Raw genomic sequence first — 23,894 nt, 5'->3', positions numbered from 1 at the left:
CAGTTAAACATGTGTTATTATAGCAACACAGAATATTTTTCTAATACCCATTTAATTCTGTTACCTCACAGCACCCAATCTGAGCTAAGCAGCATAATCTCCCATTTAGCAACAGGGAGCAGGACACAAATGTGGAGGCAGGGGGATAAGACGGCTAGGCTAATTCTTATTGTTGCCCCAATCTCCAGGAACCGTTTCAATAAGGGACGGTACAAAATACAATTTCCTAGGGATCTGAAGACAGTGGCAAAATAGTTTTCTTTAGAGCTAGTGCTTCTTCCTAGGAAGTACTTTGAGAGTTCTGAATCCAAGACTTTCTGCCAAAAAATGCCACATTTTCTTTCAGTGTGAACCATTTCAGACTGAACCTGAACTGACAGTCCATTTTCATTACTATTTTGGAGTATCAGGAACTGATTTCCAGTGGTCAAGGCTGCCATTCTGTTCATGGTGAAGTGGTCATTTCACTAGTACACCCAGAGCAAGTTGAAAGCCTGTGCTGCCACTGCAATGAAGCACTCATTTATTTATTTAACTTTTGTGCCACTTCATATTTCAGCAGAAATCATTGTGATTAGGCTTGAACCTGTGTCTCCTGGTGCTTCCTAAGTTTGATGCTAGGCATCATAAAGGGTTCTCTGCTTTGGTAATTCCAGAACTATTCAGCAAGAACAATTTGGCATAGTGAGAAAAGAGGTTGGAAGGTTCACTTTTAACTTTTAATTGTTCTCAGAGCCTTCTAATAAGTCTAGATACAGGTATATATCTCCAATAGAGCCTATTCTGCTACATGTCCACCCCCACACCCTGCAACAATGAGGCTTCCCAGCTTTCAAACATTTCCAGGAAAAGGTTGGACAAAAGAGACCTTGAAATGTGTTCTACATAGGCAAGGAGTGACAAGAGATATATACAAATTGCTGCTTTAAAACATGAGGGGCACTCATAAGCATATAATCAACTGAAATGCTTGTATGATTTCATTGTAAACAGGGAACAGTGGGTGGGAAGAGTGAAGATGTGCTCTTAGTTGTATCTCTGCCTTACATTAGGAAAATGTGTATATACAGTATATACCCAATATAATTATTTAAAGAAAGGCAGCGGTTTCCACGGGCACACAGCAGAGAAGCTGGTTAAATCATATTTTGGTAGATTTCACCATTTCAAAGGGTAACACAATGTAACCTAGCAATATGTTTTCATTTTCTCAAATTTTAGATCCGATCAGAAACCATTGCCACTTACGCTCTCTGTGGATTTGCAAACTTTGGCTCTTTGGGACTCGTAATTGGAGGACTCAGTAAGAAAACGTTTACTTCTTGTTTGGGGCATAGTATTGGACAAAAAATAATCTAAATCCAAACATTCAATACATGCAGCTGCAGATGGCATGGCAGCACTGACCTGACATCTGGCTGGCTGAGTCTCTGCAGAGAGGGGGAGGGATGTGGTGGCAGCAAGGTTGTGCAGGGGCAGCAAGAGCACTGGGTTGGCTCTGCTGATGTGTTTGAACCGCACAGGCCCCTCTCCATCCCACTAACGTCTGATATTGTGCTGTACTGTGGAGGTCCTCCCTCCAAGCATCTCTCTAGCTCAGTGTGATGTCAGAGATACTCTGCACCTCTCTCCTGAGGTGGGGAAAGTTCAAGGTAATGAAAATCGTCAACTCTGGCTATCTACAAGGAGTAGCCAGAACTTATGGGCTCTGGATGATACACGAGAATGCATCAACCTGGTGCTGATGCCTAAGGAAGCCATTGTCATGCCAAAAAGGCAAAGGTATCTTGCTCTAACAACCCACTGGAATGTGTTCATTTGCTGCATAAGTAGATGATTCTCAGCTTGGGCAAGGAGTAGGGAGGACAAAAAAAGAAAAGAAAAAAGGACTGAGTTGTATTCTCCAAACATTTGAAACTGTAGATTTCAAATGTTCAGAGAATACTTGTAGTCTTTATTTTTTAAACGTATTCTTTTGTTTGCAAGTTATAGATCATCTGCGCCAGAGGACAGAAGTAAACGGCCCCTCGCTCTTCCCACTTCTTCACCTCTGTGTACTTTTCAAGGCTCTGGTCAACAGCTCAGGTGCTGATTTGAGCCTTCAGAACCACACAGAGTTGAAAGGGAAAGGATGTGGCTCTTACAGCTTCTTCCTTCCAACTGCATGTCTGTATCAGCCTTGGCACCTCACAAGGGGACAACAGGTGAGGTTGGGGAGCTCAGAAATATGCACACCAGAAGAAGTCCTTAGCAGCAGTATTGTGTCCATGGACACCGTCTTGCCAACATTGGTATTGGAGCACAGAAAGAGCATCTCTCACTTATTGAAACTCAACTGAGCTTTAAAAAAAAAATCCCAATACAAGGGAAATTGATAAGATAAGGGAAATCTACAGCAGGATCTAAGAAACAACAAGAACAGTGTTTTAAATTAAGCTGTTACAGAATGTTTGTGAGAGCTTAAATGGGCTAATGTGATTTGAGGATGAGCTGGAGTCCCAGGGAGATTTGCTACAAAAGTACTTGTGAAACTTTTTTTTTCAGGGACACTAGAAAATTCAGAGCAGGGGTCTAATTGGTGCATGGTTTTATGGACAAGTAGGCACTAACACCCTCGACTATATCTAATTCCAGGCATGGGAGTGAGAGTTCAGTTCTGGTTGGGAACACAGCACACGAGGAAGAGATGTTTATCCCTTTCCTCCCCGGCCACAATCCAGACAAAAAGTGCAGCAGTTCCCCTGGCATAGCTACAAGGCCTTAGGGGGAAAGTTCATATTTGTGCCAAAGGGACCATTTTCTAATCTAACCCTTGTAGCCTTGTCGGGGAGAGGGGCAGGAAGAGGGGTGTGATTGAAGCAGCAGCATATTGGCGATGTTCCCCTCATCCAACCTCCGCCTGACTGAGTTGTTGCCGCAGACCAGGACGGAAGGGGCGGCCAGTGAGCTTGGTGTGGTGCCAATGTGTTGACAGGAGTACCAGGTCCACTGCCACATTTGACCTTGCCACCACATCGCTCTCCACCCTGTTATCATCACCAGACCTCCATATGGCTGAGTGGCTGCAGCATAACTAAGCCATGTGGAGGCAACCTCCCCCCCCCCCATGCTACCCACTGATTTTTGGATGGAATAAACTTCCTTGCACCCTGTATTTCCAGTCAGAATCAGAGCACTCCTCCCATATGATTAAATAAGGGGACAACAAAGACATTGGTGGACAGTTTGGATTTAGCCTAAAGGATTCTTTCCTGGCTGCTTGGTCAAGTCTAGCTGGTGAAGAGACAGGGCTGGATTTAGGTTTGAAGGTACTGAAGGTAATGGGGCCCTTTATATGTCCAGCTGTCCTTCGTCAACAACAAATTGGGTGGCGCTGTGGTCTAAACCACAGAGCCTAGGGTTTGGCGATCAGAAAGTCAGCGGTTCGAATCCCCGCGACGGGGTGAGCCCCCGTTGCTCGGTCCCTGCTCCTGCCCACCTAGCAGTTCGAAAGCATGTCTAAGTACAAGTAAATAAATAGGTACCACTCCGGCGGGAAGGTAAACAGCATTTCTGTGTGCTTCCCTGGTTTGCCAGAAGCAGCTTAGTCATGCTGGCCACATGACCGGAAAGCTGTACGCCGGCTCCCTCAGCCAATAACACGAGATGAGCGCCGCGACCCCAGAGTTGTCGGTGACTGGACCTAAAGGTCAGGCGTCCCTTTACCTTTACCTATATGCTATATGGTAATTTATGGACCTAATAGGTCCATATACAACACAAAACACTGTTGCTATATGTAGGTTTTATTTTGTCTTTTATCTTATATTTTGGAAATGTACATCGTTGTTGTTTTTTGCTTTAATTCTTGGGGGGGGGGCAAGAGAGTGGGGCCCTAAGCTATAGCTTGTTTAGCTTATACGTAAATCCGGCACTGGTTGGAGGGTTCAGGAAAACCTTGACTGGAATTGCTTCACATTCCTGAATGCAAAACTGATAGTGGGTGTCCTTTTCCTCAAATCTCTTCCTCAGCATCCATGGCTCCTTCCCGGAAGAGAGACATTGCCAGTGGGGCCTTAAGAGCCATGATTGCTGGCACGGTGGCCTGCTTCATGACGGCCTGCATCGCAGGTACCTTTTTTTTTCTACCACAGGATGGCAGTGTTTTGGTTTGTGTTCTTCAGCAGGCCCTGCTGGCTCCAGGACATTTTGGTGTGGTGCTAAAGCTCATTGCAAGGATGTATTCTGTGTTCATCTCATTATTATTATTGTTGTTGTTGTTGTTATTTTAAGGTAAATTTTTCTCCCTTTATCTCTTATCAGTGATTTTAAAGATCTGTATTAGCTGGCATGCAAATTGATGACAGCGCATTTATTTGAAAGGGGTAAAGGAAAAGGAAAATAGTATTTCCAACACTGCATTTCCACCAGACATTCTCAAATTGGAAAGAAGAGGAAAGTTTTGTACTAATGAACCTACAAGCGCTTCTATATTGCACCCATGGGTGGTTGGCATTTCCACTAAAATCAGTGAAACTTTGACTTCTGGTTAAGATGGCGACAGGTCAGACAGCTGCCTCTGAAGCTCCACAGGTCACACAATTTTAATTGGTTTTAACGTGTTTTAGATCATGTTGTGTCGTGAGTGCAGATGTCAGCTCTTGTGTGATCAGCTCTGTGTAGTGATTCAGCATGCCAGCAAGGATATGCTAGGAGTCAAGTCTAACAAGAACAATCTTCTTTATTGCAGTAGGAACTTAACTGGGGTGGAGGGAAAGGACGAGCTCCTTTTATACTCTCAGGAACAGGAGTTGGGGAAAGGATACATTTAGATTTTGAGGGACCCTATCAGAGTAGAGATCCAAATTGTACTAGCAAGTTAACCAATAGCAACTGTTACTCCACCTGTTTGAATCACCTGGAGCGGGAAAGGCAGTTACAGAACTAGCAGTGAAACTCATATACACATCTTACCCCAATACATAACAAATCAATTATTTTATCAACTACTTTATATCGTGAAAATCAGAGGACAGAAGAATGTGGAGCTGTAGGCCTGGAGCTTATTTGTCTTGTCACCTTTTTTTGAAAGCGGGAGGCAGCTGAAACTAATGCTCTGTAATTAATGAGATTTTAAACTTGGTTTTAAAAGAGCTTTTAATTAGACTTAAGTTGTTTTATCAACTCCTTTTCATTTTGAAGGGACACAGGTGGCGCTGTGGTCTAAACCACAGAGCCTAGGGCTTGCTGATCAGAAGGTTGACGGTTCAAATCCCCACAATAGGGTGAGCTCCCATTGCTCAGTCCCTGCTCCTGCCAACCTAGGAGTTCAAAAGCACGTCAAGTGCAAGTAGATAAATAGGTACCGCTCCGGCAGGAAGGTAAATGGCGTTTCCATGCACTGCTCTGTTTCGCCAGAAACGGCTTAGTCATGCTGGCCACATGACCCGGAAACTGTCTGCGGACAAACACCGGCTCCCTCGGCCTATAGAGCGAGATGAGCACTGCAACCCCAGAGTCGTCCGCCACTGGACCTAATGGTCAGGGGTACCTTTACCTTTACCTTTTTCATTTTGGAGACCTGAGCACTGCAAAAATGTGGTGTTTATCAGCCTAGGCTGCTTTTCCTTAACAACTAAAACTGTGGACTTTCTACAGATAAAGATAAACTTCAAATTGATACACTCTGGACTAGATGTTTTAACCAGAGATTCAATTTATTTTTGTGCCCAATTAAAGGGCAGCAAATTGTCCTCGCAGCCTCTGATAAGCCTGCAAGTAGCCCACCTGCCGACCCAGCTGTGACATCCTGCAAAGACCTACAAGGCCAAATAAGCCCCTTTTCTATCAGGATGAGAGGGACCTAGGTGGCGCTGTGGGTTAATCCACTGAGCCTAGGGCTTGCTGATCAGAAGGTCAGCGGTTCGAATCCCTGTGATGGGGTGAGCTCCCGTTGCTCGGTCCCAGCTCCTGCCAACCTAGCAGTTCGAAAGCACATCAAAATGCAAGTAGATAAACAGGAACTGCTACAGCAGGAAGGTAAACAGCGTTTCCGTGTGCTGCTCTGGTTCACCAGAAGTGGCTTTGTCATGCTGGCCACATGACCTGGAAGCTATACGCCGGCTCCCTCGGCCAATAATGCGAGATGAGCACCCAACCCCAGAGTCGGTCACGACTGGACCTATTGGTCAGGGGTCCCTTTACCTATCAGGATGAATAAAGGACAAATGCTCTATCAACTGTCCTGGCAAATACGTAAGATCTGCCTGACCATTTGTAAATTCAATGGTAGCACCCCCTGTTGGAAGTCTCACTGGCTAAAAATAATATAAAAAGCTTGTTTGGGTATCAAATTGGCTTTGTTGGTTTAAAATCCGTGTATGCATTAGACCAGTGCTCCCCAACCTTTTTATCGCCGCGGACCAGTCAACGTTTGATAATTTTACCGCGGCCCGCTGAGGGGGGACGTTGATTGTTTATATTTTATTTAGATTGTTTTGATTTAATAATTTTAATTTAATTGTATTTAAATGTTCCTTTGGCGGCCCGGTACCAATTGATCCCGGGGGTTGAGGACCACTGCATTAGACCACCCTTTACAAAGACAAAAGGTTCTGTTAACATTTGGCAGCCCATATATTCTAGTTCAGTGGGGCTTTGGGAAGCATCACATCACGTACAAATAGACTTTAAATTTCTGAATCAAGCTCTGAAAAGGGGTGAATGGAGTAGACTTGGAAGTTTGTAATGTTTCTGACTGTGATATCACCAAGTTTAAGGATGAACATACAAATGAGTAAATGTGCTTGTGGCACTTTTAAAAATGCATGAGGAAAGAGGCAAAACTGATACAGAATTTGTCTCCCATTCATAGCTGCCAAGTCTCCCGTTTTTCGTGGGAAACCCCCGTTTTTAAAGCGGTTTCCCGCTGTTATCCCGAATGGTGAAATATCCCGTAATTCCCCCAGATTTTCAAAGCAGCTCCTGCCAGCCAGGGAGGCTTCTTCTGCGCATGTCTGGACATGCGCAGAACCGATTTCAGGTGCCGCTCTGCCCATGTCTGGGCACCGGAAATCAGGCAGCGCTGGCACCGGAAGTCGCTTCTACGCATGTCTGGACTTGCACAGAAGCAACTTCCGGTGCCACGCTGCTGCTGATCCCGTATTTTTCAATCCGGGAGTTGACAGGTATGCTCCCATTGTAAAGTGGAAGAAAACTGAGTTCACACTGTAGATGGGGCCGTACAAGTCATTTTTAATAGGATTGGAACTGCAACCAAGAAATATGTTTATTACTTAATAAAGGAGGGTTTCTGCTTTATTTTCAGGAATATTATCAGTTGCAGAAGATCCATGCACTGCTTTATTTGAAAACAACTTCAATATGACCAGAAATAATACAGAAATAGTTAGCTGCTGCTTAAACCTCTTTAACAGGTAATTATAAAAGGGCAGAATCTCACTTCAGAGAATCACAATTATTTCTCTTACACAATACAGGAATACTATATGCAACGCTGTGAAAAGGTAATACAAAGATAATGAAAATGTAGCTCAAAGCTTAATGCTTCAGACCTCATGAACATTGTCAATCTATCATTTTAAAACTATTAATCTTAGAATTTGAGGTTGGTTTCTATCCATGTCACCTCTCACCAGCTACACACAAACAAAGGCCACATTCATAAATAACACTCCCATAAGTATCATTTTGTAAGCCATACTGCACACATGGTGCGTTCTCAACCCAAGAATGCCCACTTCACATCTCCCTTCACAATACAGCTCACATAGCATGACATTCTAGCACATGATTTAAGGTTTTTTTCCCATGATAAACCATGATCACAGCAAGAAACCCTGGTTTAAGCTTTTTGGCTGTCACAGGAACCAGCCAATCAGCCCTTTGCAAAGTCAACTTCATCTCGAAACAGATAGAACTTGTTCTAGCTTGAATCTGTAAGGAAGTGTGTAAAAGGTAAAGGTAAAGGACCCCTGACCGTTAAGTCCAGTCGCGGATGACTCTGGGGTTGTGGTGCTCATCTCGCTTTACTGGCCGAGGGAGCCGACGTTTGTCCGCAGACAGTTTTTCCAGGTCATGTGGCCAGCATGACTAAGCCCCTTCTGGCGAACCAGAGCAGCACATGGAAACGCTGTTTACCTTCCCGCCGAAGCAGTACCTATTTATCTACAGTGGTACCTCGGGTTACAAAAGCTTCAGGTTACAAACTCCGCTAACCCAGAAATAGTACCTCAGGTTAAGAACTTTGCTTCAGGATGAGAACAGAAATTGTGCTTTGGTGGCGTGGCGGCAGCAGGAGGCCCCATTAGCTAAAGTGGGTGCTTCAGGTTAAGAACGGACCTCCGGAACGAATTAAGTTCTTAACCAGAGGTACCACGTGCTTTCGAACTGCTGACGTGCTTTCGAACTGCTAGGTTGGCAGGAGCAGGGACCAAGCAACAGGAACTCACCCTGTTGTGGGGATTCCAACTGCCGACCTTCCTATTGGCAAGCCCTAAGCTCAGTGGTTTAGACCACAGCGCCACCCGTGTCCCTAAGGAAGTGTGTATATCTGGGCAAAAACAGAGAGTAGCAGATCCACATTGGGCTCACTACTCAATCTTTGTGCATTGGTACACAGCCTAAGCCAACCAAGAGACTGACTTATTTATTTTAATTAACCTGCTAGGTTTTTGGCTTCAGATCTTTTGTTACCCACTCTCACTGCTCACCCCAGAGCAGAGCACATAACCATTTTAGAATACAACACCTAAAATAAAAGTAGAATAAAACACAAAACAGACTCTCAGCAACAAGTAAAACAGTAAATCACAACAGCCTCCTGCATTAAGTGCATCTAGTGATGAATAGGTACCTTGAAGCCCAACAGATATTTGAGATTGCCCAATGTCCTCAGTGTAACCGATGGGAGAAATCAACAACAATAGCTCATGGATGGAGTGGCTCTTTTAGAATAGTTTTAAAACTTACAGTCTTCAAACACAGGGAACATGGTGGTGTGGCTCAGGTTAGGGAACCCATAGAATTTATGCACAAGGACTTCAATTATTATTATTATTACAATAATATTAAAACTTATTTTCCCTTCTCCACCAGTGCGAACAGTTCCACAGAGACTTTTTTAAAAGCAAACAACACCTTGAGGTCCTTGAACGGATGCTGCAAACTTCTGAACCCGTCTACGTTTAACTGCTCCTGGACGACTCCAGAATTTTAAACTGGGCACTTTATGTAAAGAGACAAGCATAGGGATTGACTTCACTGATGGGCTGGTAGGAAGACAAAAGGACAGTGGAGTTGTCTGGTGGTTGTTGCAGACAAGACAAGTCTTGTTTCCCAGCTTAAGTAGATGGGCAACTGTGTAAATGCTGCAGATTCATTGGGGCTATTGGGTAAGTATCTGTGCTCCGTATCTCTGATGAGCTCTTAAGTCCTGATATAAACAGCTGGTCATGATGAAGGGCATGTTTAAACTTTCAAATATTTATTTAAAACTGTTCCAAATGCCAAGTTTGCCTACACCTCCCGACTCTCTTTAAGATCAGGTAGAGACATTTCAATCAAAGATCTTTCTCACACTGAACATAGGAAACTGCCTTATATATCAAGTCAGGCCATTGGTCTATCTACTCAATATTGTCTACACTGACTGGCAGCACCTTTACAGGGATTCAGACAGTGTACTTTCCCAGTCCTACCTGGTGATGCTGGGGACTGAAACCGGGACCTTCTGTATACAAAGCAGAGGCTTTCCCCCTATGACCTTTCTCCTCAGCTACAGCCCCTTCTGTGGTCTTGCTCTATTAAGGCATAATTACCCAAGTGACGCGGGTGGCGCTGTGGGTTAAACCACAGAGCCTAGGGCTTGCTGATCAGAAGATCAGCAGTTCGAATCCCTGCAACGGGGTGAGCTCCCATTGCTCGGTCCCAGCTCCTGCCCACCTAGCAGTTTGAAAGCACATCAAAGTGCAAGTAGATAAATAGGTACCGCTCCAGCAGGAAGGTAAATGGCGTTTCCGTGCGCTGCTCTGGTTCGCCAGAAGCAGCTTAGTCATGCTGGCCACATGACCTGGAAGCTATACGCCGGCTCCCTCAGCCAATAAAGCGAGATGAACGCCGCAACCCCAGAGTCTGTCACGACTGGACCTAATGGTCAGGGGTCCCTTTACCTTTACCTAAGTGTGATCTTAAGTATATATCTCAATATGACTTTCTCCAACTAAATCTGCCAATATTTGCCATCTGTCTTACACTTAGCTTTTCATTGATATAATTGTGGTTATAGGGATTAACCTGGACCCAGGTGGCGCTGTGGTTAAACCACTGAGCCTAGGGCTTGCTGATCAGATGGTCGGCGGTTCGAATCCCTGTGATGGCGTGAGCTCCCATTGTTTGGTCCCAGCTCCTGCCAACCTAGCAGTTCGAAAGCATGTCAAAGTGCAAGTAGATAAATAGGAACCGCTACAGCGGGAAGGTAAACGGCGTTTCCATGTGCTGCTCTGGTTTGCCAGAAGTGGCTTTGTCATGCTGGCCACATGACCTGGAAGATATACGCCAGCTCCCTCGGCCAATAATGCGAGATGAGCGCGCAACCCCAGAGTCGGTCACGACTGGACCTAATGGTCAGGGGCCCCTTTACCTTTACCTATAGGGATTAAGAGATCTGATCTGGAACTAGCTTTGTATTTGCCTTGCATTAAAGCATCAGTCGTATTTCTCCACACCAAACATGACCTCGTTTGAGGAAGCCAATATGCTTTTGTCCAAATGTTGTTGGCCTCCAACCCCCAACAGCATGTTCTGTCAAGGATGATAGGAGCTGCAGTCTGAAAACATCTGGAGGACATCGCTTTGACTAAACTAGTTATTCTTGTTATTTATTTTTTTAAAATACTGACTTATTTTGGTGGCAAATCACTACTTGGGATCTGTTGGAAATCTAGCTGTGGTTTTATTTTATTTTGGAAAGTTATGTGTCTTTAGATTCAGGTGGCAAACGAGGGATGACCAAAAAACAACAGCAACAGTTCTTCAATTTCAGCCAGTGGGGCAAGGTTTTATGAAATCTGCAGCAAATTAAATAAAAAATGTCAATAAATAGTTAGAAATTAATGCCTGATGCCACCGGTTACTGTAAAACAGCAGGGTTTTTCTTCTGAACCCACTGCATGAGCTGCAATGTGAGCACCAACTGTTATATTATTACGGTATCTATATAAGAAAAGCTTCATAATATAGAACTGCATAGGTACAAAAACAGATCTCACTGCAATCGTTTTTACATGACCAATAACAATACTCTGGTGCTATTTACTTCACCAGAGGTTAATTAACTCTACATTAGTTACAGGTAGGTAGCCATGTTGGTCTGACGTAGTCGAAACAAAATTAAAAAATTCCTTCCAGTAGCACCTTAGAGACCAACTAAGTTTGACATTGGTATGAGCTTTCATGTGCATGCACACTTCTTCAGTTACCACATCTGGTGGAGCCAGATAAGGGAAGCACTCCTCTGGTACCTATTTTACAATATTTAAATATTATAAAATATTAAAAGATGTTAAGGCTGCAGTCCTACCACCAGCATTTGGCTGGCTGAAGGGCCATTGGAAGCTGCTGTTCCACAGTTGGAGATGGTGGCTTGCCAGCACATACGACTCCAGAATGCCCACAGAAAGCTCTGCCGGTGTAGATGTCCCAAAATGAGATGTTGGTGGTGTGTTGGGATAGACCTTGGATCTGTAGGTTCCTACCGTCCCTTTTGCCTCTGAAATGCCCCTAAATAGGTCCCTAAACTATGCCAGCTCCTGATGAGGTCAATGTGGTCAGTGGGAGGGGGGGATAAAAGGAAAAACGTTGAGAAAATCATCAGCATCCCACCTCTTGCAATGGCTCCATCTTGTCAGGAAGTGGTGGTCATTCTGCCATGGATTCTCCCCACCATTGACATCTCCATAGGATTGTTCTGCAAGTCAATCATTGTCAGAGAACCCAGTGTCCCCCAGAGGTTGTACTACGTCCCATCAGCCCCAGCCAGCTCAACCAAAGTTCAGGGACAATGGCAGCTGCAGTTCACCAACTTCTAGAGGTCACAGTGATGGTGGCCCTGCACTTTGGAGTATCCATTGCACTTTATGGAGATTGTCTCAGGGTAACTATGCCGTGGGTGGCACTGTGGTCTAAACCACAGAGCCTAGGGCTTGCCGATCAGAAGGTCGGCAGTTCGAATCCCCGCGACAGGGTGAGCCCCCGTTGCTTGGTCCCAGCTCCTGCCCACCTAGCATTTTGAAAGCACATCAAAGTGCAAGTAGATAAATAGGTACCACTCTGGCAGGAAGGTAAACGGCATTTCCGTGTGCTGCTCTGGTTCACCAGACGTGGCTTAGTCATGCTGATCACATGACCCAGAAACTGTCTGCAGACAAACGCCGGCTCCCTCGATCTATAGAGTGAGATGAGCGCGCAACCCCAGAGTCATCCACGACTGGACCTAACTGTCAGGGGTCCCTTTACCTTTTTAACTATGCAGAGGACCGCAGGTGTACCTCCTTAATATTTTTTGTCAATTTCATTTCATATCTCGGGGGGGTTTTCACTGCAGAGTCAAACAACCTTCAAACAATTTTACAGTTTACTCTTACAATAATGTCAAGTGTTAATAAAATTTAAGAACTGGTTGTCTATTTATTGTCTAGAGTCACTAAAACTACATTGTTTCTTATAGAATTCTGTCTTTGTACAAAAAAAAAATCCCTGTTACAAGAATATTGAAATGGTCTTCTTATGCTTGCAAACATTTTCTCAGGACACCTTTCCTACTTCCAGAAAAACATGCTAATAGCAAAGGTAATTTTGACTGGCATGTTTTTTTAATGTAGTAATGAAAAGAAGCCTTTGTCTGAGCACACAATGTTTTCTCTGGCTGCACGTACAGCTTTCTTGGTCACGTCCTTGGTAAAGACATGCCTGTGGAGGAAATGTGTGAGTTTTAAAAGCTGAATTAGGGGGGCGTAAAGCTAATCTGAACATCTAATAAACTGAAAAACAACATAGCAGTGCTATGAATCGGAGTATTTCAGCAACTGAGCAGTCAAGACTGCAATTCCTTATTTGTTTTAGTAATTGAGAAGAAGAAAAATTATCAGTCATTACACTTTTGCAAAATAATCATTAATTTACATAGATTTAAGACTATTCAAAGGAGAATAAAGGGGGGAGTGTGCAAAAATAATAAATTCTAGTTAATTTCCTAATCTGGATATAAACTATGAAATCAGGGGTGGAAAACCTCAAGCCAAATGCATCTCTCCAGGTCTCTGTCTGGCTTTTAGGACTTTGGCCAGGCCACACACCCTCTCCAGGAAACGCCAATTGTTGGCTTTGCTCTGCAGCTGATATTGCTTGGCTGGAATGTGCCCTTGAATGATGACAATACATCTTGTGGGGATGGAGCACATGTGTGTGTTTGGTCACAGCCAGTGGTGGAGGAACCCTCTCTGGCACAGCCCGTACAGCCTGCACATGTGTGGCATCCCATATAGACTGCACCTGTGCAGCGACCATACAGGATGATTTGCGAAAATTGTCATCTAATGGGAGCAGATACAAATACAAACAGTTATACTAGCTAACTTTCCAAGAATTATTATTAATTGTGCGTATTGAAATTATTATTATTTAAAGACATCTGAAGGCAACCCTATATCAGGAAGTTTTTAATGTCTGATGCTTTTATATATGCTGTAAGCTGCCCAGAGTGGCTGGGGAAACCCAGCCAGTTGGGCAGGGTAAAAATAAGATTATTATTATTATTATTATTATTATTTTATTTTCCCCATTCATAAAGGAGTTCTCGACTTGTTGTAATCTAACTAAAGAGAACCTTGTACCAACTTTGCCACACAGATGACGTTCCTGACTTAAGTTGATAAAAGCTCATGGGTTACTGACTGCAGTCTTAAACACACTTACCTGGGGGTAAGTCTCCTTAAACTCAATGGACTTGCCTTCTGAGTGGACATGCACAAAATTGCACTGTAATATACTCTATGATGGCTGGTTGGTACTGTATTAACATTTTCTCTAGATACACTTTGTCTGTGTTCTAAGGAAGAAGCACTAGGTGGCAGAATTTCATCAGGGAACTATTTTTTCCACACTCGCATTCCTGCAACAAGTGCAGCTTGCCGATTTTGTCCCAAATAATTTGATGTGTGCACTTCTTAATCCATGATAACACTTTTCCATTTACATTCCAAAAAAGAAATGATTCTTGCTGGTAAAATGCAGAAGAAATAATCTGTCCACTATCTGAATGCTGGTGGCTTCTAGAACATCATATGGGGGCTTCTAGGATGACATTTTGTTTATTTACTCAATTACAGTTATATCCCACATTTCCTCCAAAGAGCTTGCACGCTCCCCCCCCCCATTTTATCCTTACAAAAGCTTTGTGAGGTAGGTTACCAGGGGGTGTATTCAGGGATGAAGGTCTCAGTCCCAGGAGGTAAAAGCCTTTTACCAAAATGCTTCTTCAAAAGAGCAGGATTCAGGGTCAAACACAAAGAATCAGTCTAGGTCCGAAGCAATCTCAGTTGATCCCCCCACCCCACCCCACCCTGCAGACACATTTCGCCAACCACAAATGGGATGGAGAATTGTTGGGAGGTCATTTGTGCTCAGTCCTAAAAAAAGAAGAAGAAAAAATCTTTGATGACAAGCATGGTAAAATCATGTAGTGATGTTTTCCCAGTAGTGATGTATGGAAGTGAGAGCTGAACCATAAAGGCGGCTGATCGCCGAAGAATTGATGCTTTTGAATTATGGTGCTGGAGGAGACTCTTGAGAGTCCCATGGACTGCAAGAAGATCAAACCTATCCATTCTGGAGGAAATCAGCCCTGAGTGCTCACTGGAAGGACAGATCCTGAAGCTGAGGCTCCAATACTTTGGCCACCTCATGAGAAGAGAAGACTCCCTGGAAAAGACCCTGATGTTGGGAAAGATTGAGGGCACAAGGAGAAGGGGACGACAGAGGAAGAGATGGTTGGACAGTATTCTCGAAGCTACGAACATGAGTTTGACCAAACTGCGGGAGGCAGTGGAAGACAGGAGTGCCTGCTGTGCTCTGGTCCATGGGGCCACGAAGAGTCGGACACGACTAAACGACTAAACAACAACAAATGGTAAAATCACATTTCAAGTAAAATTAATAGTCACGTTTCTTTTTATTCATGCATTGTGTACACAACGCTAAAGAAAACTCTTATCCCCTGAAGATGCTGAAAATCCTATACACAGACGTAGCTAACATATTAGGGCTAAATGTAGCATTGTAATCCACACCCTGGCTTAGTAACTTGTGTGATAGGATTCAGAGCCAGTACTGTGCAAGGGGGTGTGGGGAGAGGGGGAGTTCATTCTAACCAAAACCACATTATTCATGAGATCTGTACATATACATCCATGGCAGAAGACCATTTCTTTATGGTGGGTTTGCTTTCATGGGTATTGTGGTGTTATAATCCCCTAAACAGAAAGATGGAGGGCACTAGGAGAAGGGGACGACAGAGAACGAGATGGTTGGACAGTGTTCTCGAAGCTACGAACTTGAGTTTGACCAAACTGCGGGAGGCAGTGGAAGACAGGAGTGCCTGGCGTGCTCTGGTCCATGGGGTCACGAAGAGTCGGACACAACTAAACGACTAAACAACAACAACAAACAGAAATATGCCTCCTTGTCCAACAATCCCCACCACCACCGCTTCTTCTTGTCCCCGTGTCAATCCCCCTTTCCCAATCACTGTGTTGTCTTGGGAGATGATTACTTCCTTCCATTGCTCCATCCCATACCTCAGTGTGAGAAACAACAAACCCAAGGACAGTCACAGACCTGTGGGCCCAAACAGGCTGTGCTGCTCTGCTCCCTTCTCTTCCTGGTTCCCCTCAGTTGCAACATATAACTGGGAAAGAGGACGGAGGCAAATGTCTGCTGTGTTCTTCTCTGGGAACATTTCACACTAAGGATCTAAAAATTACCTTTCTGTTCACTTTTCTGAAGTGCCCAGGCCAGCTTCCTCTTCACTTGACTTACCGCACTTAGGCTACATTTCCATTTGTGAACTTTTCATTCTTCTGCCTCAGTTCTTAAGACAGGTTCATTGCTATGGTAACCAAGAACCAAGCTTCCTTAATTTCACTTGCGCAAATCCTACCCATTCAAGAAGGCTGTTTTACAGGCAAATCTCCCGTGGAAACAATTTCATATTAGCTTAGAAGTGAATGGCAGCACCACTTATTAAAATCAATGCAAAGCACATACTCCAAGGTGGCTTTTGAGGAGTGCAGTTCAGAGCTGTAGATTTAGAATAACAAAGATTCCAAATGAGCTTTTTTAAAAAAAATAAAAGTCTTATGAAAGATAAGAAGGGGAGAACAGCTCTCTAGTTCCGTACACAGCTCTATTTCATTTTATTGTTGTAGTTGTTTACTGAAAAGTTTTTTGGAAATTTCCCCATTTCCCATCTATGCCACTTATTAAACAGGCCATGTATAGAAGCATAAAATTGTAGAGCTGGAAGGGTTCAGAGGGTCATCTAGTGCAACCCCCTACATTGCAGGAATCTCAACCAGATCTTAGAGGACAGATGGCCATCCAACTTCTGATTAAAAACCTCCAAGGAAGGAGATCACACCACCTCTCATTGGAGTCTGTTCTCCTGTCAAACAGCTCTTGCCTTTCGGAAGGTTCTGCCTGGTGTTTAGTCAGAGCAGCAGAAACTAAGTTTGCTCTATCCACCAAGTTACAATCCTATAGATCAGGCATGCCCAACCAATAGATCATGATCTACTGGTAGATCCCTGGCTGATACTGGTAGATCACGGGACCCTTATCAATTGTGGGATTAAATAAAGTTTACCAAAAGTTAACAAATAAAAGCTGAATAGCTTTGGGCAATCCTACCCCCCAAAAAACTCAACAACTCTGGGCTCAACAACTCTGGGCAATTCACCCACCCCACGCACACTCTTCCTCCCTCCAATGACAATGGGTAGATCACTGCCAGTTTTTTTATACTGGGAGTAGATCCCAGTCTCTTGGGAGTTGGACTATAGATATTTGAAGATGGCTATCTTCTCTCAGTCTCCTCTTTAACCCTCTTTTCCCCATGTTCCCCATCTTGTTCCCTTTTGGGGAAGGTCTGTGTTTTAGTAAAATGTTTTGTAAAACCTACAGCTATAATTTACTTTACATATGTACAAATCATTTGAAAACAGATAATAATAATTATTATTCAACAAACCTCAGTTCTATACAATCCCTCCAGGCTGTTTTTAGGCTACAATCATGTCAAATGGGCCATGTCTATAACAGAGAGCCTGGTTACATACACAGGACCGCTCTCAAAGCTAAATATATATTGCACAACCAGGTTCCCCAATGTGGCTCAATGGGTGAGGGATGCTATGGGGCCGTGTACTGACTTCCAATGTATTTTGAATTAACACTCCTGTTTTCTGTGCTCAGGGGTTCCTGTCCTGTTGATGTGGACCGGACAAGGAGTAAATGTCCATCTCACATCCCAGGTAGAGTCGTTGCTTAGAGCTTAGAGCTCCCAGGTTTTCTTGCCAGGAAACATTCCTCACAATATCAGTGTCCAGACATCAGAAAAGTGTTCAAAAGGACAGAACCTGGGGGATACATGTAATCAAAAGTGGAAAACCTAGAGAGGAGTAATTTCTTAGGAAGATTTGTTCATTTCAAAATGCAGAGAAACGGCTATTGAATCCAGTCACTCCTTGTTTTAATGAATTTGTGCTCTCCGACTCCTACAGCATCTTCCTAAGATCCTGTATACCTTTTTCATGAGGTGTTTGCTATTGATGTAGATAGGTCATAAATAAAAACTGCTTTGGGTTCTGCAGTTTGGTTATTAGTAGAAATAAGCGTAGGACTGGACTCCTATGCACACTTGCTTGGTAGGAAGCCCAACAAAGGGTTGTGCTTCGTGTCTCTCTCCTTTTTAAAAAAAGAAGAAGTAATTTTGTTTTTTCTTGCACAACATGTATTCGTTTCAATGCAACTACCAAACAGAATGTTCTGAAAGGGCTTGAACTGGAACAGTCCTTGAGCAGCTTTCTTCATCAAAATTCTTAGTCTGATTGAAAAACACTGAACGACCCAATGGAAAAGAGACATGAAGTCTCTTTTTCAAGTCATCTCAATCTTTCCCTCAACAATAGTTGTTATTCATTCATTGGAGGACATTGCAATAATAGACAATTTCTCAGAGAGGTTTTATATCTATATCTTTCTATATATCTATCCATAGAAAGAACATCTGGGCCTCACAAGCTCCTTTCCAAGGTTAATAAATTAGGGCAACTTATCTTAAAGCTATTGCATCCTAGTCTCATCCAGGTTTTCCCTGCCCTCTCTAACCCATCGTTCTGCTCCTCATTCCGCCCCCATCCCATTTGTGCTGTTAGTAAGGAAGATACTCAATTCACTTTGCATTTAAGATGAACCTACCAAATTTGCACTTTTTGAAACAGTGCATGAACTGAAACACAGACACCCTTTGAAATTCAAACTTCTCTGAATTTTGCAATGCTCTTCTTCCCCCCGCCCCCCAACCCCACAGTAATATGTACCAAATAAATCATGCTCTGGGGTAATGCATACAAATTCAAATATTAGGAGAAATAGCATACAGCAATGCTTTATACTGAGGAAGATTGTACCTCAAAAATTAGGTATATTAAGCAAAATTGCATACAAACATGTATATTTCAAGGATTCTGTGATTTTAGGCTTCTGCGGTTCATGTGGCTTAAAGTATTATGTCACCCCAGCACAACAAATCCACTTTAAAAATAAATTGACTTTTTGCAGTTAGGAAAGCAACAAGGAAATGCATTGAAAAGTGTGCAATGGACAAGTAATTAATGGCAAGACGTATAAATATGCTGTGAGCAAGTCACAGGATGAATGCTCATTGTTGTATAACTTTCCCACAAACAAATCTGAATATATGCTCAATAAAGAACTGCATATAATTTAACTTCTGTGTAAGAGTTGTACATGCAAATAAGGATGAATCTCAGTGAATAGGTTACAGGAAGGAACATAGATGTTGCTTTACACCAGTTCAGCCCATTAGCCCACCGAGCTCAGGGTTTCAGACAGAATTCTTTCCCAGTCCTATCGTGAAACGCCAGGGATCAATCCTGTAACCTTTTGCATGCAAAGCAGATGCTCTGCCACTGAGCTACAGCTCTTCAATTATTAAATCACCTGTCCTCATCTGTTTTGGATGCGGCGTAAAATGTATTTTAAATAGATACTGGTGTACATAATTGTTTCATGACATGAGATATTTTGAGGGTCCTGGCTAGGCAGACGTAATTTTAGGATCTGGACCCACCTGTAGAAGAAACTCAGAAATCTAATCTGGGCCTCAGTTTAAGCATCAGTTTTCAAACATTATTTATAAATTCAAATTAGCCAGATGGTGCCTGTGAAGGTAAAAATCCACAGTGACAGAAAACCCGCTCATAAAAATATTGTTTTACATGCAATCAATGAAAATGGTCTTTTTCTTTTAAAGGGAAGAGTAGAACAGAGACAGCAGTCTTCAGTAATATCTGTTTATTTTCAAGGATTCAGGTCAGGGAGGTGATGTAATCAACAGTGAGATTCACCACTACAAGCAACAGCCTATAAATCCATTCTCCGCTGCAATTGGACACCTCTTATTTCCCTTCCTTTTTTTAGTCTGCTTCTCAGCCCACAAGAACATATGAGATCACAAAGTAGCGTACGTATGATAAACAAGGAAAACGTATCGTTTAAAACAGGAAAAGGCGTTTTAAAAAGATGGTGATTGTGGCAGTTCGCTTCATCTTTGTCAGCTTCTCACAGGGCAGTTGGTTATAATGGACTCTGTGAGAGGAGAAGGAGTCCAGAACATTCATACAAGTAATGTAAACAAAGAGTCGTGGGGTTTTAAATCCATTTTTTGTCAGAGGCATTGGGTATCAGATTTTAACATTCTTCAATATTTAAAGAGCTGGTCTTTTACCCAGGCATAAAAGGCAGATTTAGCAGATTTAGATTTAGTTCCAGAGAGCTGAACTGAATCTCAAAAACATCTGTTCCATGGGAGTGGTTGCAGAGCCAGCGCTACTGTTGGGCACGGTGAAGTGACTGCCTCAGGCAGCAGAATTCGGATGTCATGAAAGGGCAATATATATATATGTGCTTTTAAATTTATTATTGCTGTGTTTTCACTACAAGAGGAGGGAGAAGTGCTTGTGGGATCTTCTGCCACAGACACCAAAATAAGTTGACTAGCTTTCTGTGCCATTTGCTGCTCTGACTCAGGCTGACCTTGAGAGACTGGATAAGAGGGAAGCATTGCTGGTTTCTAATCATTTTGGGCAGAAATGAGACGGAAAGCACATGACACCAAATTCAACTCCCAAGATATCCTGTCTCAACAGTGAAAATGCAGCCACACAGGGCCACGTATTGCACAACCAGAGTTTGGCAGCATGAAATTACATCACACCCAGGAATCACAACAGTCTAGGTGGAAACGGAATATGAGGAGCTCTGAAAGGATATCTGCCAAAGAAAGAATAGAATGAAAAAGGAAATTTAATGCAATTAAGAGTTATGCACATTGGGAAAAACAAGCCCTAACCACAGAATACCTATGTTGCTTAAAGTGGCTGTAACTGCACAGGAAACAATGTGCAAAGTCATGATCAAAGAAGCTCACTGACACTACCCACTTCTTTAAAAGGCAGATTCAAAGGACTAAAAATAAAGCAATTATTATAGAGTTTCTGTGGAAGTTCCATGGAGCACCCATCCTCAGAATACAGTTTGTTTTTCTAGTCACACCATCATAGAACTTATACTGTAGAGCTGAAGAAGGTATAGAAAAGACCAAGTAAAATTATTGGCTTGAACATCCTGGTCAGAGCAGGGACTCAACTGGATTGGTAAAGAAAAAGCAATTTATATGCGATGTATATGCAATATAACACTGTGCCACCAGATGGCGATGTGGAGTCCCACTATTCCCTAGTGGAGTTCCCTGTTTAAATTTACAATGTGTTTAACTGAAACGCTTCGATCCAGCCCAGGAGGAACTTAGGAAGAAGTTGATGGCTTTTCATTTAAGCAGAAAGGCAATGAAAGGGGGCACAATAAAAGTATGAATGCTGTGGACAGGAAGACAACAAAGACAGAGAATTAATCTCTCTCAAAACACCAGCACCCAAGTTCAACCTGGAAAATGGACAAAAGGTGAGTTCAGGGCAAATAAAGGGAACTATTGCTTCAAGCGACACACAATTAAACATACAGAATTCATTTCCCCCAGGATGTTGTGATGGTCACAAGCTGAGAGATGGCTTTTAAAAGGGATTAGACAAAATCAGGAAATATGAGTCTATTAATGACACTAATAGCTAAAAGTGGAGCCTTCATGTTCTGATGTACTATACCTCTGATTAGCAGGTGCAGGAGACAAAATAACAGGGTCTGCGAGCTTCCCAGCAGCCTCTGGCTAGTAGGCAGTGCTCGAAAAAGAGGGAGGGAGTAATGTCTATATGACACAGTAATTGTGAATTTATTCTCCAAGTATGGAACCTTATGGAATCAGAATGACCAGTATTCATGAATAAGAGGGTTGGGAAAACCTCAAGGCTTACAGAAGAACTTGGGGGGGCAGGGGGGAGCTTAATGAGGAGTCAAAATGCTCAGGAGCCATGAAATAACAAATTACCATTGAGGGAGTAGGAAGGAAGGAAATAGGAAGCTGGGGGTGGAATGGAGTATCCTGCAAAAGGGCATGACTAGCTGTCTTGAATCCTGAAAAGGAGCTTGCCACACTGCAGAATTTTGTTGCAAGTTCCACTTCAGCTTTTTTCATCCTTTTGAAGATGACTAAGGAAATTGAAGGTATTCCATATAGGGGGGGGGACAACTAAAATGAGATGTGATTTTAAAAATATATATGTTGGCCTGATAAGGTAAAGGGACCCCTCACCATTAGGTCCAGTCGTGACTGACTCTGGGGTTGTGTGCTCGTCTCACATTATTGGCCGAGGGAGCCGGCGTATAGCTTCCAGGTCATGTGGCCAGCATGACAAAGCCGCTTCTGGCAAACCAGAGCAGCACATGGAAACGCCGTTTACCTTCCCGCTGTAGCGGTTCCTATTTATCTACTTGCATTTTGACGTGCTTTCGAACTGCTAGGTTGGCAGGAGCTGGGACCGAGCAACGGGAGCTCACCCCATCACAGGGATTCGAACCGCCGACCTTCTGATCAGCAAGCCCTAGGCTCTGTGGTTTAACTCACAGCGCCACCTGGGTCCCATGTTGGCCTGATACAGCACAGCAATTCTTGCATTCTTACATCTCTCATGTCATGGGCTACCTGAGGGCCACCTGGGGTAGCATCCTTGAGCAAAATGACCAAGTTGGTCCCAAGTTCTAAATAAAGAGAACAACAATCGGAAGGTGAGTGTACTTTTTACTTATTGTTGTGCCCAGGTGTTAAAATAATTAATGTTATCTCTATAGGCCTTTATAGAATCATACTATTGTATTTACTTATTTCAGGTGGGTGGAGTAACGGGTGTATGTTTCATCTCTGCAAAGCAGCTTGGTTTCTACACATGCTAACAAACTGCTCTCAAGGCCTTCTCAGAGTTCAATGACACATCCAACCAGAGTGCAAAGCAGGGCCAGAGAGGGGCAAGTCTTAGGAAGAAGGCGTGTTGTCAGAAGATGGTCCCAAGGGTGACATGGAGATGCCCAGAGAGCCACATTTGTCCCCTGGGCTTCAGCTTCCCTACCCCCTTTAAAGGGAGAATCAAATCACTCTTTTGTGGGCCCCACCATCTGACAAGAGGCCAAGTGAGAAACCTCCCCATTATCTGTGGCTCTCTATGTCTGCAATCTATTTTATCTACCTTGAACAAGAAAGCAAAAATGATCAGACCTCTCTCTCTCTCTCTCTCTCTCTCTCTCTCTCTCTCTCTCTCTCTCTGTGTGTGTGTGTGTGTGTGTGTGCATGCGTATAAAAGTCCACTTTTTAAGATCAAGACATAGTTTATTCATTGCCAAACTGCCCTTTAATCACAGCTGAACAGGTCTTCATCTGAATATGTGCTGTGCGATGAAGGGGAAGTTAATCCAGCCTTTTGGCAATTTGTATGCAATAATAAGCTAAAGGAACTATGCCTAGTGAATTACAATGTCTCAGAATGACTTATGCAATTGGCCTCTGCAAATGAAGACTCTGAATACAGGACATAAAATGGGGGCTTCAGTTTCTTTAAAGAGCGCATAGAATTTGCTTGAGCGATGGGAACCCATCCAGGCCAGCTGTTTATCCATTATTTCATCTATTAATGGCCCGCTCATCTAGTGCTTTTACTAAATTATCCCTTTGTGTGTCTGGATATGTGGGCCATGGGTGGCTTGTCAAGGAATACATTTTTTATATGTATTAAGACTGCCACTTACAAAGTTTGCATCTGCAAGGACTAGCTTACAGGCTTTATTGCTGCAGAGTTACTTCCTTTATATTAAGTGTGACTGGAAGCTTTTCTATTCCTTTTGCTCTGCCTTTAAATATACATAACTTTTGCCCTATTTATCTGCTTGCTGTAGACAGGATTGGCATCTCTTTCCCTTCCACAAGCCAGCAAGGAAGCTTCACCCAGAAGCGATGATGGGTATCAGGGAATATCCGCTGACCCACTCTGGCCATCAGGGCAAGGCGAGCTCCTTTGCTGGAAGGGCCAGCCCAAGGCATTTTGCCGCTCGAGGTGAAAGGCAAGATTGTGCCGCCTCCCCATTCCATACACTGA

At 43.3% G+C, this 23,894-nt stretch overlaps 1 protein-coding gene across 2 annotated transcripts in view; it reads left to right on the top strand.

Annotated features, from left to right (window-relative positions):
* SLC28A3 (solute carrier family 28 member 3) overlaps window positions 1-10,286 on the top strand; it is a 51,452-nt gene extending 41,166 nt beyond the window's left edge. For both annotated transcript variants that reach the window (XM_060280093.1, XM_035099899.2), the window contains 4 exons: window positions 1,222-1,303; window positions 4,012-4,110; window positions 7,307-7,415; window positions 9,097-10,286. In XM_060280093.1, coding sequence (XP_060136076.1) covers window positions 1,222-1,303; window positions 4,012-4,110; window positions 7,307-7,415; window positions 9,097-9,217 — 411 coding nt within the window. In that variant the 3' untranslated portion in view covers window positions 9,218-10,286. The remainder of the gene's footprint in view (window positions 1-1,221; window positions 1,304-4,011; window positions 4,111-7,306; window positions 7,416-9,096) is intronic.
* The last annotated feature ends 13,608 nt before the right edge of the window (window positions 10,287-23,894 follow it).

This window comes from Zootoca vivipara, chromosome 11 (assembly GCF_963506605.1).
Source record: "Zootoca vivipara chromosome 11, rZooViv1.1, whole genome shotgun sequence".
NCBI classification, from domain to species: Eukaryota; Metazoa; Chordata; class Lepidosauria; order Squamata; family Lacertidae; genus Zootoca; species Zootoca vivipara.
This window is presented reverse-complemented; position numbering and strand designations above follow the sequence as displayed.